Below are 16,852 nucleotides of genomic sequence, written 5' to 3' on the forward strand. Positions count from 1 at the left end.
CCCAAACATCCTTGCCCCGCCCCCTGCCCTGCCCCTTCTCAGAGGTCCCGCCATGCTCACTCCATCCCCCCTCCCTCTGTTGCTCATTCTCCCCCACCCTCACTCTCTTTCACTTGGCTTGGGCAGAGAGTTGGGGTGTGGGAGGGAGGTGTGGGCTCTGGGCTGGGCTGAGGGTTTCGGAGTGTGGGAGGGGGCTCTGGGCTGAGCCTGGGGCAGGGAGTTTGTGAAGGAGGGGATTTGGTGCCCTGGCTCTGGGAGGGGGCTCGGCTGGGGCATGGGTTAGGGTGCAGGAGGCGGTGTGGTGTCTGGGAGGTAGTTTCGGTGCAGGAGGGGGCTCTGGGCTAGGGTAGGGGGTTGGGGTGCGGGCGGAGGTGAAGAATTCAGGCTCCAGACGGTCAGTGCTTACCTCGGGCTGCTTCCAGTTGGCAGGTGCAGCAGGCTAAGGCAGGCTCCCTGCCTGCCCTGGCCCCGCACCACTCCTGGAAGCAGCCGGCATGTCTTTGCAGCCCTGGCGGGGCAGGGAGGTTCTGTGCACTGCCCTCTTGCCCGCAGGCACCACCCCCGCAGTTCTCATTGGCCGCAGTTCCTGGCCAGTGTGAGCTGTGGAGTCGGTGCTTGTGGTGGGGGCAGTGTGCAGAGACCCTCTGTCCCCCCTTGCCCTCCTGGGGCTGCAGAGATGTGCCGGTTGCTTCCGGGAGTGCGGTGGGGCCGGGGCAGGCAGGAAGCTTGCCTTAGCTCTGCCGGACTGTTAGCGCCTAAAATCTCTCAGTTTGGCTGCAGTAGCCTCTGGGAGATAGAGCCCAATTTCGGGAGACTCCCAGCGAAACTGGGAGGCGTGGCAACCCTATAGCAACGTATTGAATCTGACGCAGTTGTTCAAACTTAATCTTGCTGTGGGCAATATGTAGAGTGGGGAATTTATTTCTATTGTAAAATTTGAAGTAATTAGTAGGGAAATTTGACTGTGTGTTTTTTTAAAGCTGAATCTCTTGATGCGAAATTCGGGGGCCTTGCTACAAGAATGAAGAGAATGCATTTGTTAATTGTTAATGCATCAGGAGAAATGGTTGAAGAGCCGGCCTTGATTTCTGCTGCGGGATCACAATCTGATTTTGGAAAAGCACAAATGACCTTTTTTGCATAAAAAGGCAAGTTTTTATACACACACAGAGTGTGCATAGCTTGTAGCGTTATTAGGTTGTAGGAAAGTCTAGGAATAGATATAACTTTGAAGCTATTGGGAAAATAGGGTAGCTGTGTATGTACCGTTGGCTCAGTTCATACAGCATTCTGTGAACTTCCGCAGTTGACATGAAATTCATAAGGCATATTTTTTCTGCTAGCTCAGGAATTCATACTGAGTTGAAAATACCCTTTCCAGGTGGATGTGTCATGTTGTATTGTTCTGGGACAGTTTCAATGCTGGTCTGTGCACAAGGGGTTTTTTTTTTTAATTGATATGGTTAGGTGTGTGATATTTTACAGAAATGGTTATCCTGGTAGAGCCTCTAGTGTGGGTGGGCTCATGTCACATCAGTTATGTCATATAAGGAAGGCACTTCGATACTGAAATCACTATAACTTATTCTCCTAACTTTGTGGGAAATGCAACCTCGTGCACAGACAATGCCTTATTCAAAAATGTGACTGTGTACCTGCCACTGAAGGTGCGCGACAAATTTTCCCCCATCATGTAGTTAGGATAATAAATAAAGAGGACTTTGAGGCGAGTCTGATGCTACTTAATATCTTCTTCTAAATTCTGTCTGGGAGCTGGCTGGATCCAGGCGCTTTGTTCTTCCCTCAACCTTTCTTTCAAATGCTGCTAGTGCTGCTGCTGTGCCTCTGTGCAACCCCTACATGGACTCTGTAAAACACCATAATGACATGATTTGTGCTCTTGCACTTTGAACTTGCCTTACCCTTACCCGGGAAGATGGACCTGTTATAGTAGTAGCACACAGAGCTGGGGGAGAAGAGACCACTTCAGAATGTTGCATTGTCCTTGATTGCTCAGGATCACAGTGAAACATATACATGGTTATACAGGCTGTAAAGCCACTCTTAGGTTCTAAAAGTGGATTAGAGGAGCAGGGAGCAGATTTAAGTGACAAATTCCTGATTTTTTTTTCCCTGTGGCTGGCATCATTGGGCTCTTTGTTAGTCATCAGTATTGGTAGGTTGTGCTGAGGAGTGGTCTGGTTGGTCTCCCAGGGACTAAGCAGATGGTTAGTTTGTGCCAGGGGTTCTCAAACTGGGGGTCAGGACCCCTCAGGGGGTCATAAGGTTTTACATGGGGGGTTGCGAGCTGTCAGCCTCGACCCCAAACCCTGCTTTGCCTCCAGCATTTATAATAGTGTTAAATATATAAACAAGTGTGTTTAATTTATAAGGGGGGGGGTCACACTTAGAGGCTTGCTATGTGAAAAGGGTCACCAGTACAATAGTTTGAGAACCACTGGTTTATGCTTGTGTATGGATCAGATTTTTTTGCTGTCATAAACCTTTTTGTAAATAGCAGCATGTTTTGGTTACTTCTCATGCACATGGCAAAGGAGTCAGAATTTCTCAGTGCTGAGCTTTGATGTGAAAATCACTGATGCTTAATAACAGGTTTTTGGAACTCCAGGAGTTACAGAAAATATCCATCATATTTTGGTGTCAGAGAGCGGAAAACACATCCTGTGATTGTTCCTCTCCTTTCCTCTATACTTGTACTTTTGGTATGTTCATTTCTGTAACTCGTGGTGTGGTATAATGTGAACATAGCCTCGTTGCATCTGCATATTGTCGGCATGTTTCCCAAAATACAGCACAACTTTGAGTTGTCACATCTAAGCAGCGTTTCTTTCTGCCATATAGGAGTATTCAGATGGTTTTTCAGACACCTAGAAACATGCTACTGCTATACCTAAAAATAAAAAAGCTTAACATTGTTGAATATGGGAAAGACTTTGAAATGAAGATGCCTGTTGTGTGATGTCTATATAACTTACCCCGAAAATTTACATTTCCAATGACACAAAGTGGTCTACGGGGGGTCAGTGGCTATTAAATGAATCGTGGTTTGTCTCTCTAGAATACACTGCATTGAACTGAATGCTGTGAACACTTCATCACTATCTTAAGAATGTCACTGGAACAGTATATATTAACAGGGTTGCCATGGATGTTTTGATTGTTTTGGATTTTTGCCAGCACATTATAAATAATTAAAGACCATGGACTTAACTGTTAAGACAGGGCTGGTGAATTTAAGGTAACAGACTTTCGTTAATTTGTTTGACTACAGAATGAAAAGGTGGATTGTGCATAAATTTTCTTCTATTTATTTCTCTTCATAGTTGCACGGTTGGAATTGCCTAAGTAATTGTACCTCTTGTGGGCTGTCAGCTTTGTAGTCCTTGGAGCTGGCAGAGTTTAAGAAAAAAAAGAAAAGTGTATTGCTATCCACTATTTTGGTTGTAGTGGTGCCTGTAAAGTGCTAGGCCCTTTTCAAACAAAGGTAGATGCACTTCTCTTTTAAGTCAATTTTTTCTGCCCACTATCCTGCTAAGAGCTGTGATGCTGGCTTAACACAATAATAGTAAATACTTTTTGAACGTGAATGTTTTTACAGAATTGTAAAACTTAAAATTACAGCCCTATTTCTTCCCGATTTCTATTGTATTTTTCTTGTTACTTTTATTAGTTTTAAACATTGTTAAATGATGTTGTAAAGAGAATATTGGGGTATGTTATAGGCATTAAAGGCAATGTGAACTTTTGATTAAAAGTTTTAGTTTCTAGAGCAGGGGTAGGCAACCTATGGCACGCGTGCCAAAGGCGAGGCACAAGCTGATTTTTTGTGGCACTCACACTGCCCAGGTCCTGGCCACCAGTCCAGGGGGCGCTGCATTTTAATTCAATTTTAAATGAAGCTTCTTAAACGTTTAAAACCATTATTTATTTTACATACAACAATAGTTTAGTTATATATTATAGACTTATAGAAAGAGACTTTCTAAAACCTTAACATGTATTCCTGGTACATGAAACCTTAAATTAAAGTGAATAAATGAAGACACGGGACACCACTTCTGAAAGGTTGCTAACCCCTGTTCTAGAGTGTTTTTCTGGTGCTATCTTCATTGGTGCTATTTGGGGCCTGCAGTTATTTTTGGATTCTTTTATTTTATACTGCTTTATATCCAAGAAAGAGCTAGGATTTACCATGTTCCCACTCCGCTGGATTTTTTTAGCTACTCTGACGGTGATATGTCAGTATCAGGGCAGCCATATAGTGAAATCTAGATTGTGGTCTCCTTTGGAAAAGCAGATAGGTAATTACAACTTTTAAAAAATATTCATAATCTAAAATAGTTTAAGGTTGTAATTAGCATTCTGCACTTTTCAAGCTAGAACTCAAGTAACAGTTATATAGTATGACTTTGGTGATAAGCTGATATTTGGAGTGACAGAGAAGCCTGATATAGGCTGAATTACATAAAACCTAAAGGAAATTAAATATAAGCCTTGCAAGCAATAATAGAGGATGCCAGATAGACGTTGGAAAAAGTTCGATACTGTGCATACTGCCTAAGTAACCTTATGCATGGTTTTGGTACTTCTATAGTGTATTTTTCTCCCTTTTTCCTCTAGGAAAAGGCAGCTATTGTATGTTTCCTATAATTTTTAGCAGGGGTCGAAAAGGAAATGGTTTCTTAATGGTTTGATCAGAAAAATGCATTTTGCTATCTGATGCCTGAAATATAGTGGACCCATATTTTAATACCAAAAGGGAAAAAATCATGTGTGTTTTGGAAATTTCTTGTACACAGAATAAGGAATGGTTTGCTTGCATGAAGATGCTGAGATTTAAATAGTAGGTGCCATAGCATCTGTGATGGTATGAAACTGAGTATCCAGTATTAGAATGATGAGCAGACTCTTTTTTTGTTCTAATCAGTATTTTAAGTGCAGTAAATACAGTGTGTCCTGTTACAGAGCTATAAAACGTGAAACATCACTTAGGGTGGGGGCTTCTTTCCAGTCCCTTTTTTTTTTTTTTTTTTTTTTTTAAATAATAAATACCTATGGCTGCACTGAATGAAAATGCTTAATCTTAAACGTTATACAAGATTGAGCTATTTTAGGCAGCTGTTATCATATTTTTGTTGCATTGAGGAAATAGCAGTTCTTCTACAATGACAAAATGCATTAAGATCTTAAACATCTTAAGTACCACTTGTGTTTTTCTGGCACAAGCCTTGGTGAATCCCAAATACAATGTGGAGGTCACGTCCACATTAACATGTGAAGTTATGTAGTGCATCCTAAAAAACAATCTTATGCTTTTTTTCCAGCTTTAAAGGTGGGTAATTTTTTTTTTCAGTGAGTTGGTAGTGCTCTCTCAGAAAATTGGCACTGGCAGTGAACATTTTGCAGCCAATATATTTTTCATTAGTTCTTGGTATTTGAGAATTCATGCTTCTAGGTGCCAAGAGGACTAATGTGGTCAAAATTAAAGCTACAAGCTCTTCTGCTTTATATTAAATCCAAATGTGAGGTTTGCGATTGACAGCTGCTACCTGAGGCTCAAGTAAAGGTTCATGCTGGCTTTTTTAATTCCCTCCACAAAAGTATTAATTGTGTTTTTCATGGAAGCATCATACAGCATGGGATATGTGAAATGAGTTACTTTATTAAAAAATGGCTTCACGAGGACAAATAGCCCAGCTTGATTATAGATACCTGTCTAAGCGCTAAAGAAGACCTGGGGAAGAACTGTTGACATTTGATTGGGAAGGAGAAATCGGTTATTACATGCCAGTTAGGGATGCTATGAAGAACACAGAGAGAAATCAATTAGTGGTCAAATAAGATCTGTTTATTGGGGAGGTTCTTACCCTCTGTATCCATCCTCCTATGTAGAAAGGATAACGTGTAATTGTGTTGCATATAAAACAGCATGAAGCTAGATAATCAGTACAGGAAAAACCCTGGAGAAGCCAATGCATCAGACACCTATGTGTGTAATTTTCTGAACCCAAATATTTCTGACACTGGTGAAATATACTCCCAAACAGTTTCTCTTCCACAACCATTCAGGCCCCTTTTGAAGTTCAGTATAGTTGAAATAAACTTCATGTTTCCTTCATCACAATAACAGTGATTTAATCTCGTAACATAGCTGCCTGCTAAGAAGCTGACATTTTACCAGTGATACCCTATGTTATGACTATCTTATGACCCAGGAAAGCACAGAGAGCATACGAGTTCATTCAGCAAGAGGAGAGAAGGGATTGGTTTATCAATTAAATATTGCAACCTTAATAAATGCCACATACATTCTTCAAAGGAACGTTGTCATCAGTATCCCCCATATTTAATTTATTAACATTTGTTGATTTGTATTGAATGCCAAAGGTATGCTCAAAGCATAGGGGAAGACATCCTTTTCCCAAGCATCTTACAAGTTAAATTGGATAAACCGTTCAGTTGTGTAATTGATAAAACCATCTGCTGCTTATTCTGTCTCTATGGTTTCTGTCTTTGCATACATCATTCATGTATGATGGAGTGAGGTGATATAAAGGTGTTGTTCAGCTTGAATTTGAGAGAACTTGCAAGTGGCAGAAACCATGAGGTCATCTCAGGTAAGTGCCATTACTGTGAAACATCATTATATGTTCTATCTGTTGCCATACTTTTTTCTGAAAAGACTTGCACAGATGAAGCATCCTATTCAGGGCCGGCTCTAGGATTTTTGCTGCCCCAAGCAAAAAAATTTTTGGCTGCCCCCCCCCTTTTTTCATGCCCCCCGGCCCCTCACCAACTCCACCCCTTCTGAACCCCTTCCCCAAATCACCAGGCCCGCCTCCTTCCCCGGGCCTGCAGCATTTTCCTCCCCATTGCTTCCTGGGGGCCCCCACAGCCTCCCACCCTAGCTCATCTCCGCTCCGCCTGCTCCCCCCGGTGTGCCGCTGCTCCGCTTCTCCCCACTCCCTCTCAGGCAAGGGAGGGCGGAGAAGTGGAGCAGCGGCGCATTCAGGGGAGCAGGCGGAGCAGAGGTGAGCTAGGGTGGAGGGGGCCGCAGGAAGTAATGGGGGATAGAGGAACCACTCCCCCTCCAGCTCACCTCCACTCCACCACTGCCGCCTCCCCTGAGTGCCCCGCGGCTCGGCTTCTCCTTCCTCCCTCACAGACTTGCTGCACGAAACAGCTGTTTCGCAGGCGGCAAGCCTGGGAGGGAGGGGGGAGAAGCAGTGCAGCTGCGCATTCAGGGGAGGAGGCGGAGCAGAGGTGAGCTAGGATGGTGGGGCGCAGGAAGTAATGAGGAGTAGAGGAACCCTTCCGCACTCTAGCTCACCTCCGCTCCACCGTCTCCCCAAGCGCCTGCCGCTCGGCTTCTCCTCCCTCCCAGACTTTTTGCACAGAACAGTTGTTTCATGCACAGCAAGCCTGAGAGGGAGAGGGGAGAAGAGAAGAGGCGGCTGGGCTCCCAGGGGAGCCGGCAGAGGCGAGCTGGGGCGGCGGGGGCACTTTTTCCCCATGCCCCAGAGTTGGCACCTATGATGGCCGGCATCAGAATGCCGCCCCTATAAATGTGCCGCCCCAAGCACCTGCTTGTTTTGCTGGTGCCTGGAGCTGCCCTGATCCTATTTCTCCTCATGGAAACCAATTCTGAGTATGAAAAGTACCTATTGCAGCACAGCTGGATTAATCTTTCTTTAGGAAGCTTTCACAGGTGTTTGTATAAGAGGAATTATTGTCTCCAGTTCTACATTTTTGGAGAAAAACTATATAAAAGTATTGTATGTAAATAATAAGTTGATATAACATGTATTTTCCAAGTAAGTTGTTCAAATATCTGAAGCTGTGATCATATAGTGATCCTATGTTTTGCAAGAAATGGGATTTTGCGGGAATCAGTCCTTGAATATTAGAGCTTAGAAAGCATAGTTTATATTCTCGTGAAAAGGGGTGGGTGTGCACGTGTACATGCCGTTTTCAGGGACACCTACTATATTATCCCTAAATGGTGCTCAAAACAATTTTCAAAGCAAGGCTGTTGAGCTACATTTCTGGTAATATGGATGACAAACAGAATTATGTGACTGACTTATACGAGCATACACTGACAAAATAAACAGCAAGTCTTTTATTACTCTTTTAACATTATGCAGTTAAGACCAGTTCATGCTGTGGTTTTGTACCAAAATTAAATTTGATGCAAAACATTATTGTTAGCATTTCTTCCCCTCCTGCCCAATACCATTGTAGCTGTAGATTAAAAGTACTATTCTTCCCTTCCATTCATTGCCACTTTTCATTTAGAAATAAACATACCACTCACATTGTTTATAAGCAATAATCAGATATTTTTTGGTAAGAAAACATTTTAAAAGTTGCTAATTACTATGATATTATGCCATGTACTAGTTTTTGGTTTTGTTAATGTAAAAATCTAAAATAGCTGGAAATGGTGAAATTAAAACAGCCTTGAATGTATTTGTGTAGGAGTTTCAGTGTAGGTGAGATAAGATTTGATCCTATGTATAATTAATCCACAGAAACTACAGTGAAATAATATTACAGTTGCAAAGTCAAATACTCAAAAATTAGGAAATGTGAGAATTAAAGTTGGCTGAGCATGTTATATATGCATTGTGATAGTGTTTTAATTACATAATGGTACATTTTTTTAATATATTTAATAATGAGGTTAGTGCTTATTCCTGTCTAGTCCCACTAAAGTCATCTCCAAATATTTGTACGATGGGGCCCTGAGAGAGCTACCTTATGGGAGCTTCTATAGAAACTAACCTGATTCTGTGCTGCCTCATAATGTATGCTCCGAGATGAACCAACTCATACCTGACTAGTGCACAGCATATCAAGCCCTCATGTACGAGTGTGGAAAGTGGCCCAAATTTATGACATCACTTGCAGTTAGGTTAGCATGCTCTGAAAGAATTTGGAATGTTGACATTCCAGGAAAGGCTCTCAGAGGCTGGCTGGCAAAATCCCTGTAGCCTCAAAGCTGTGCGTACTTTAAATGTTTTTTCATTGCTCTGATACCAGGCATTCAATTAACAGGAATACATTTGAACCCAGTGGAGGTAATTTTTATATATTTTAAAGATTCTGTCTACCAAAAGTCACTGTGTAAAGGGTGAGAATGTTATGGATTTTTTCTTTAAACAAATACATTGCAAATGTGACTTCATGAAGCAAGACTATTTCAGTTGAAGTGGTTAGACTGTGGTTTTGACTTATTGAGGCTATAATTAAGTTTAAGATCAGGAGAGTCCAGAGTGGATTCATTTAAATAATCAGTCCTAATCATGTTTTGCATTTATACTTTTTAGTTATTTTCCCTTTAAAAAAAATTAAATTGGTTGGTAACAATTAAAACATTTGATTTGCAACTAAATATAGCTTTACGCTAAATTTGATGCTGCTTTTTGCTAACCAGGAAGATACACTGTGTTTATACACGTTTATATAACCAGATGTATAGCTTACTGTTTTACCTGATGATGATGAGGAACTTTTACTTGCTATTTGTGCCAAGCCCTATTTGGATGGAAATTGAAATTCAGTTAAAAAGCAAAAGGTTGAGAACTTCTCCTCTAAACATAGATTGCCTGCAAAACTACAGTTAACAGTCACTACTTTGTCTAACTGAACATTTCTCAGAGAGATGCTCTTACTTATTCCTTGGGAAAATAATGAAGTCTCAGGTTTGGTTGGTCAGCTTGCTAGGCATTTTCAGAAACACATTGTTCTCATCAGTGTAAATGACTTTACAAAGTCTGACAATAAAATGGATACAAGCTGAGTGCTTAGATACAGAAGTGGCCCCACCTTTCCCTTCCTATTCCTCCCCCTCTTCCTCCAGAGTTTCCCAAACATTCAGTGAGAGACAGGGTTCCCTGTACCATGGAACAGGCCATGGATCTGGTCATCGGACCACACTGATCTCCATATACGTGGTGGCTGTATCTCTCTGGTGGCAGTTCAGAAGTAGAGGCACTGGAGCTTCAAAGGAGCCATCAGGGTTTCCTTTGTCTGTACTTGACCCTAGGATTTCACACACACCCCCTTTAAGAGGGATGTTGTGCAGCATAGATTGGCCCTGCGAAAAAAGTAATATAGCCTTTCTTCACAGAAATCTGTTTGGCCTATTTGTGGGGGGAGTATGTATTCCTTTTTGGCCTAGTCTCTTCTAATGCATACTTGCCCACTGCTTGCCCCCAACATGGCCAATACCTTCCCCTGTCCTGCACATCCTGATCAAACAGGGAATGGATGGGGAGGTGATGCCATTGGAGGGATGAGATCCATGTGTGGATTTCTAGGGGCACAGTCGTCACCAGAAACTTCTGTTTCATGGTTGGAATTGGCTAGAGACTGGCTGTCTCCAAGGCTGTATGTCAAAGTATTCCGAAATATAAAAGAAGTTCTTCAGTGACTTTCAAAGTGATTATCATGCTAACTGCTAGCACGACTTAGGTCACCTATGTGTGTGATTCCTGTGGCTGTTGGACAGTTTTGGATGCTGTGTGTTTTGTGGTCTGGGGCCTGAAAATCCAAGCTGCTGAGCAATATCAAACACCTGCTGACTTGATTGGGAGCTGGGATTGGTCAGCACCTTGCAGAATCAGGCTTTCAGTCCACAGAAATTATTCAAGAAGAAAGAATTAAAGTAACCAAGTTTAATAAAGCACTGGTAATAGGCATTCAAATAACTTTGGTCTTCAGCAGTGGCACATTGGAAATAGGAATCAGTGACGTCAGAAAGCAAGATTTTGTGGGTCCTTTCAGATTGTGATGTTGGCTTTATAAACCCAGTGTTCTTCCACACATGTTTCAGTAGGCTTCATACACATCCATTTAAAATCGTTATGTGCACTGCTCTTAGCTGTGTACTTAGCTTTCATTTTTAACAGTCTGTACTGGTCACTCGTCTACTGCTTTGTTCTTCAAAATCATTTTTCCTCAATATTTTTTAAGTTTAGATCATTTAACTAATCTGGATGAACTTGCTAAAATGCTCTCTGAGGACTCCAGTGTCAAATAAAATTTTGAGTCTTTATACTGACATCAGGCAAAGCAAAATATGGTTTATACAGTCACTTTATTTATATTTTGGTTATCTAACTAATGCAAAACAGTTACTTCCTTTAAAGTCTTGTTTTTCTTTTTTTAATCCTGACTTTGGCAAACCTTTTGTGTTAGGTAAAGCAACTTCACTGTACACTATTAATGGCTAAGTTACTGTTGTTGTTGCGTTTCTGATTGCATTCCTTCTTATTATATTACCATTGAGCTGGAGAAAAGGAACTTTGTGTCATTAGAGCAGCAACAGAGTAGCTTCTAAAGCATTTCAGTGCTATATATATTATTTATTTAACACTTTGCATTTAGAATGAGAGACTTTTTGTGAACAAAGAGTAAATGCTTTGATTGCATGAGGCAGAATGGACTAGTGGAGTGAATACAAGAGCAAGAATTATGAACACACATTCTTATCCTGTCTCTGCAAAAGATTTGCTATGTTCCCATTGCCAAATCACTTGTCTCATTTTTCAGATCTGTAAAGTGAGGCTAATACTTTACAAATAAATTCTCTAAAGTCCTGTAAAGTCTTTTGAAACATGTGAAGTGCTGAATAGGTACAGCAGTAAATAATAACAATAATAATAATGCATGATATAACTCTAGCTTTCATTGCACCATGCTTAGATAATAGTTGGAATATGTTAAATGCCTCTTGAGAAGATAAAGGGGCCGATGATGATCTCAGTTATGCTTGTGCAAATCTGGAGTAACCCTATTGACTCCAATACTTATGCTACATTTACACTAGCATAACTGAGATGAGAAACTGACATCAAGCCTCTAATATCCATATTCTCTAGCTTAAAAATAAATATGTAAAATAGGGCTGTCGATTAGTCGCAGTTAACTCACGTGATTAACTCAAAAAATTAATCGTGAATAATCACACTGTTTAAACAATAGAATACCAATAGAAATGTATTAAATATTTTTGGATGTTTTTCTATATTTTCAAATACATTTTTTTCAGTTACACAGAATACAAAGTGTACAGAGCTCACTTTGTATTTTTATTACAAATATTTGCACTGTAAAAATGATAAAAATAGTAATTTTCAATTCACCTCCTCCAAGTACTGTAGTTTATCATGAAAGTGCAATTTACAAATGTATTTTTTTGTTACATAACTGCACTCAGAAACAAAACAACGTAAAACTTTAGCACCTACAAGTCCAATCAGTCCTACTTCTTGTTCAGCCAGTCTCTCAGACAAACAAGTTTATTTTCATTTGCAGAAGATAATACTGCCTGCTTCTTGTTTACAACATCACCTGAAAGTGAGAACAGGAGTTCACATGGCACTGTAGTAGCCGGCGTCGCAAGATATTTACATGCCAGATGCGCTAAAGACTCATATACCTCTTTGTGCTTCGGACATCATTCTAGAGGACATGCTTCCATGCTGATGATGATCATTAAAAATATAATGCATTAATTAAATTTCTTACTGAATTCTTTGGAGGAGAATTGTATGTCTCCTGCTCTGTTTTACCCACATTCTGCCATATATTTCATTTTATAGCAGTCTTGGATGATGACCCAGCACATGTTCTTCATTTTAAGAACACTTTCACTGCAAATTTGACAAAATGCAAAGAAGATACCAATGGGAAATTTCTAAAGATAGCTACAGCATTCGAACCACGATTTAAGAATCTGAAGTGCCTTCCAAAATCTGACAAGAATGAGACGCAGAGCATGCTCTCAGAAGTCTTGAAAGAGCAACACTCTGATGCAGAAACTACAGAACCTGAACCACCAAAAAAGAAAACCAACCTTCTGCTGGTGGCATCTGACTCAGATAATGAAAAATGAGTCAGTCTGCATTGCACTGGATTGTTACTGAGCAGAACCTGTAATCAGCATGGACGCATGTCCTCTGGAGCAGAGGTTGGAACATCAAGAGACAGCTTGACAGCTCTAATTTAAAACCTTCCTAGTGATAAGATTGACAGGTTTGTTTTTTTTATTAATTTATTTTAAGACCAGATCTCAGCTAGTATGAATCACTACGGCTCCATCAAAGTCAATAAGGTATGCTTACTTACACCAGCTGAGGATCTGACCCATTGATCGCAGAAATTGGTGGAAGGATTTTAAAAAGCCCACCAAACTATTACATTGTAGAAGAAATTAGCATGTTAGAATATGATGCACATCCAAGTCCCCAGTGTGAAACAATAAATATGCTGTAATTTAAATAATAAGAACCTGGGGTGGAGAATTACATAAGGGAAATAATTTTAGTGGGCAGTCTGACATTTTTCTTTGGGGGTAGGGAGCAGAGGAGAGCAAATAATGTTTGTACTTAGCTAGACAACCAGTGAAGAAAAGACTGAAACAGCAGACGGTCCACACATCTCTGAATCCATGCAGAATAAGCCTGTTTCTCATGGCTTTTTATGAATTTAAGGACTGGAGGACATTACGTAACATGAGGATGGAAAAGGATCTTTAAAGTGCTCAATCCTACAAGGTGAAGAGCACTCCTGTGAAGTGCAAAGAACTCCCACTTGCCAGTGACTTTGGTTGGGAATTGAAGGCCTAGCACCTGGCAACAATGCTCATCTAAGAATGGAGCCCTAACTTACAGCAGCAAAGGAAATGGAACAAGCAGTCGAGAACCCAGATATACCTAAAGACTTCCTAGTCATATTCTGTTGCTGTAGTTTTAGTTTTCATATTAAGTAGTGCACATAGGATAAGGAAATTAAGTACTGATTGTCTACCCCCGTACTTAGAGACCCCTTTAATCAATAGCACATGGAGAAATAGAGGTACAAACTGACCACTGTTCATATTAGCAGGAAGACATAGCGTCGCAAGCTGCCCGCACAAATATCAAGGCACTGTTCCTGCATAATGCTTAACTGAAAGTTAGTGATCAGCTTAAAACATAGACTCTTAACAAGAGCTGCCAAATTAAAAGAACCAGTATTTGGAGAGAGTTTTCCTTTCTCAATGGGGAGGTGGGATTGACTAAAACTTAGGCTATTGTTCCTTGATCTAAAAAATCAATAAAGATGCATTTTCTAAATTAGTTTTTATAGACCTTAAAAAAGAGGCAGTCTGACTTACATTAGAGAATTACAGATCGGATATTTATTTTAACTACCAAAGATAATGGTGAAAGAACTAGACCCTTTTTCAAGGTCTTGTCTGACTTTAGTTTAAATGGGTTCAAAGTTTAATCAGAAAATTTTTTTTAGATTTAAAGGAAACAGCAACCATTTTTATTTAAGTCTTCTGGTATTAAAAGGCCAGACACAGTTTGTGTTGAGCAGCTCTTGTGATTGATCAGAACTAATTTTTAATCTCCAAACCTCCTCTAACATATAAAGTAGAAGGATTTATTGAAGTAGCAGGTTTACTGATAAGTTATAGTAAGCTGGTTGCACAAAGGGAACCTGTTGATCCAAATCTTGATTCATAGCACTCTGTATAAGAATAGCCTGCTGCTCTAGGTAGGTTGTGGGTTGTGTGTGTTTGTTTTTTTTTAAATAAGTGATATTTCCCTTCTCTTCTAAAACATTCGTACCCTAGATTTTTACTGTTCCCTGAAAAGATTATGGGCTGAGCACCTGGTTCAAAAAATATGATTTAATTTTTAAAACGTAAGGATAATGTTCTAGTTCACATAGTCAAACATCTAGCAGCCTTGAACTACCTGAAGGAGGGTTCCAAAGAGGATGGAGTTTTGGCTGTTCTCGATGGTGGCAGATGGCAGAACAAGGAGCAGTGGTCTCAAGTTACAGTCGGGGAGGTCTGGGTTGGAGATTAGGAAAACCAATTTCACTAGGAGGGTGGTGAAGCACTGGAATGGGTTACTTATGGAGGTGGTGGAATCTCCATTCTTAGAGGTTTTTAAGGCCCAGCTTGACAAAGCCCTGGCTGAGATGATTTAGTTGGGATTCCTCCCGCTTTGAGCAGGGGGTTGGACTAGATGACCTCCTGAGGTCTCTTCCAACCCTAATCTTCTATGATTCTATGATCTTTTCAGCATGCCAAAATATGAAATGGGAAGAAATGTCATAGTTCATCATTTCCTGTATAAAATTAATCTGCAATATGCTGAGAGTTTCTGCCAACTAAAAAAATGGTGGAAATGGTTTCTAGTCACTGCCTGCAACTGTTGCAGTCAGGTTGTAGGCAGCCACGCCTAGTGGTGTCAGAGCCAGAGTGCGCAGTCACAGGATAGGAGTTAGGAATCAGCTGGGTCAGGATACTGGGAGATCAGAAGCAGAGACAAACTTGAGATCAGAACGACGAGTCAGGAATGATAGGCCAGGTCATGTACATAGCAGTGAGACCTTTTAACTCTTTATAGGTAGAGCCAGTAGAGATCAGCTATTAAGAGGGATTTTATAGGTACTGGCTGGCTGGGAGCCCATAAAAGGGAGCTACCCCCACCCAACTTTATTTTTCACAGCAACTTTGTCAGTAACTACAGTACTGTAGTCAAGTATCAGAGGGCTAGCCGTGTTAGTCTGGATCTGTAAAAAGTGACAGAGTCCTGTGGCACCTTATAGACTAACAGACATATTGGAGCATAAGCTTTCGTGGGTAAATACTCACTTCATCAGATGCATGCACTATAGTGTAGACACTTGCTACAGCGACGGGTGGGGTTTTACCATCGCTCTGGTAAATCCCCTCCCTCGAGAGGTGGTGGCTAGGTTGATGGAAGAATTCTTCTGTCAACCCTGCAGTATCTATACCAGGGCTTGGATTGGTTTAACTGTGTCTCTGGTGTGAATTTTTGATATCCCTGAGCGACGTAGCTTAGGTCAACCTAAGTTTTAGGCTTCAGTATATCCTGTCTGGGTTTGTCGTTAATGGTATGCTGAATGGTATAGAGCAGATAGTGTGTGCTCTGTTTGGAGCAGGGTGGGAACTCTGCTTGTTTATCAGGTCATTCAGCACATCAACTGGCAATTTAATTTAATTTTTCATTTTAGTTTTGTAGTTGACATTTTAGTTGGTGTGAAGTTTTCCAGTTATTGTTGCAGCTGTGCTATTGCACGTCCATTACTACAAGGAGAAAAGATTCAGTACTCGTAGAATTGTAGATGATGTGTTTCAAGTAGTTTCACTTCCTTTTCAGACACATTGCTGAAAAGTACGGTTGCAACCCTATTAGTAGTACTCTTTCTATTTTAACTGTTTGTGAAAAATAACTTGACCAACATTGCTTCTGCTGAAGTCTGACAGGTTACACCACATTTCCTTTACATATATTGTGCAAGAAATACATGTACAGTTGAGCCCATGGGATGAGGGTCTTGCATCAGTAAATCTTTTCCACCCTTCTCGAGTCTCTAAATTTCTCAGATTGTCCCTTTATTGCCCCTTGTTTATGTGGTTAAAAGTTTTGTGAAATGATCCGATATCCTGTCAAGTGAAATTTGAAATGCTACAGGAGACAAACCATTATGAATGTTCAGTGAAATTGGTAATTACTTCTCTTCCTTTGCAGGTTCTTTAAAGAACTTGAAGCAAGGCATCAGAACAACATCTTCATAGAGGATATCAGTGATATTGTTGAAAAGCATACTGCATCAACATTTGACCCATACGTGAAATATTGTACTAATGAAGTCTACCAACAGCGAACACTCCAGAAACTATTGTAAGAAACGATGCTTAAGATCATCCCTTAACAGTAGCAATCAGGATTTCTTGAAGCATAACATCTAGGCTCCAATTCAGCATATCACTTAAGCACATGCTTGTTTTAAAGCT

General features: G+C 40.6%; 2 protein-coding genes across 3 annotated transcripts in view; both read left to right on the plus strand.

Moving 5' to 3' along the window:
• Positions 1-16,852, plus strand: part of P2RY1 (purinergic receptor P2Y1) — a 1,183,293-nt gene that overhangs the window by 730,034 nt on the left and 436,407 nt on the right. The window lies entirely within an intron of this gene.
• Positions 1-16,852, plus strand: part of ARHGEF26 (Rho guanine nucleotide exchange factor 26) — a 109,056-nt gene that overhangs the window by 40,126 nt on the left and 52,078 nt on the right. For both annotated transcript variants that reach the window (XM_050965857.1, XM_050965858.1), the window contains exon 7: positions 16,587-16,739. In XM_050965857.1, coding sequence (XP_050821814.1) covers positions 16,587-16,739 — 153 coding nt within the window. The remainder of the gene's footprint in view (positions 1-16,586; positions 16,740-16,852) is intronic.

This window comes from Gopherus flavomarginatus, chromosome 8, assembly GCF_025201925.1.
Source record: "Gopherus flavomarginatus isolate rGopFla2 chromosome 8, rGopFla2.mat.asm, whole genome shotgun sequence".
Classification (NCBI taxonomy): domain Eukaryota; kingdom Metazoa; phylum Chordata; order Testudines; family Testudinidae; genus Gopherus; species Gopherus flavomarginatus.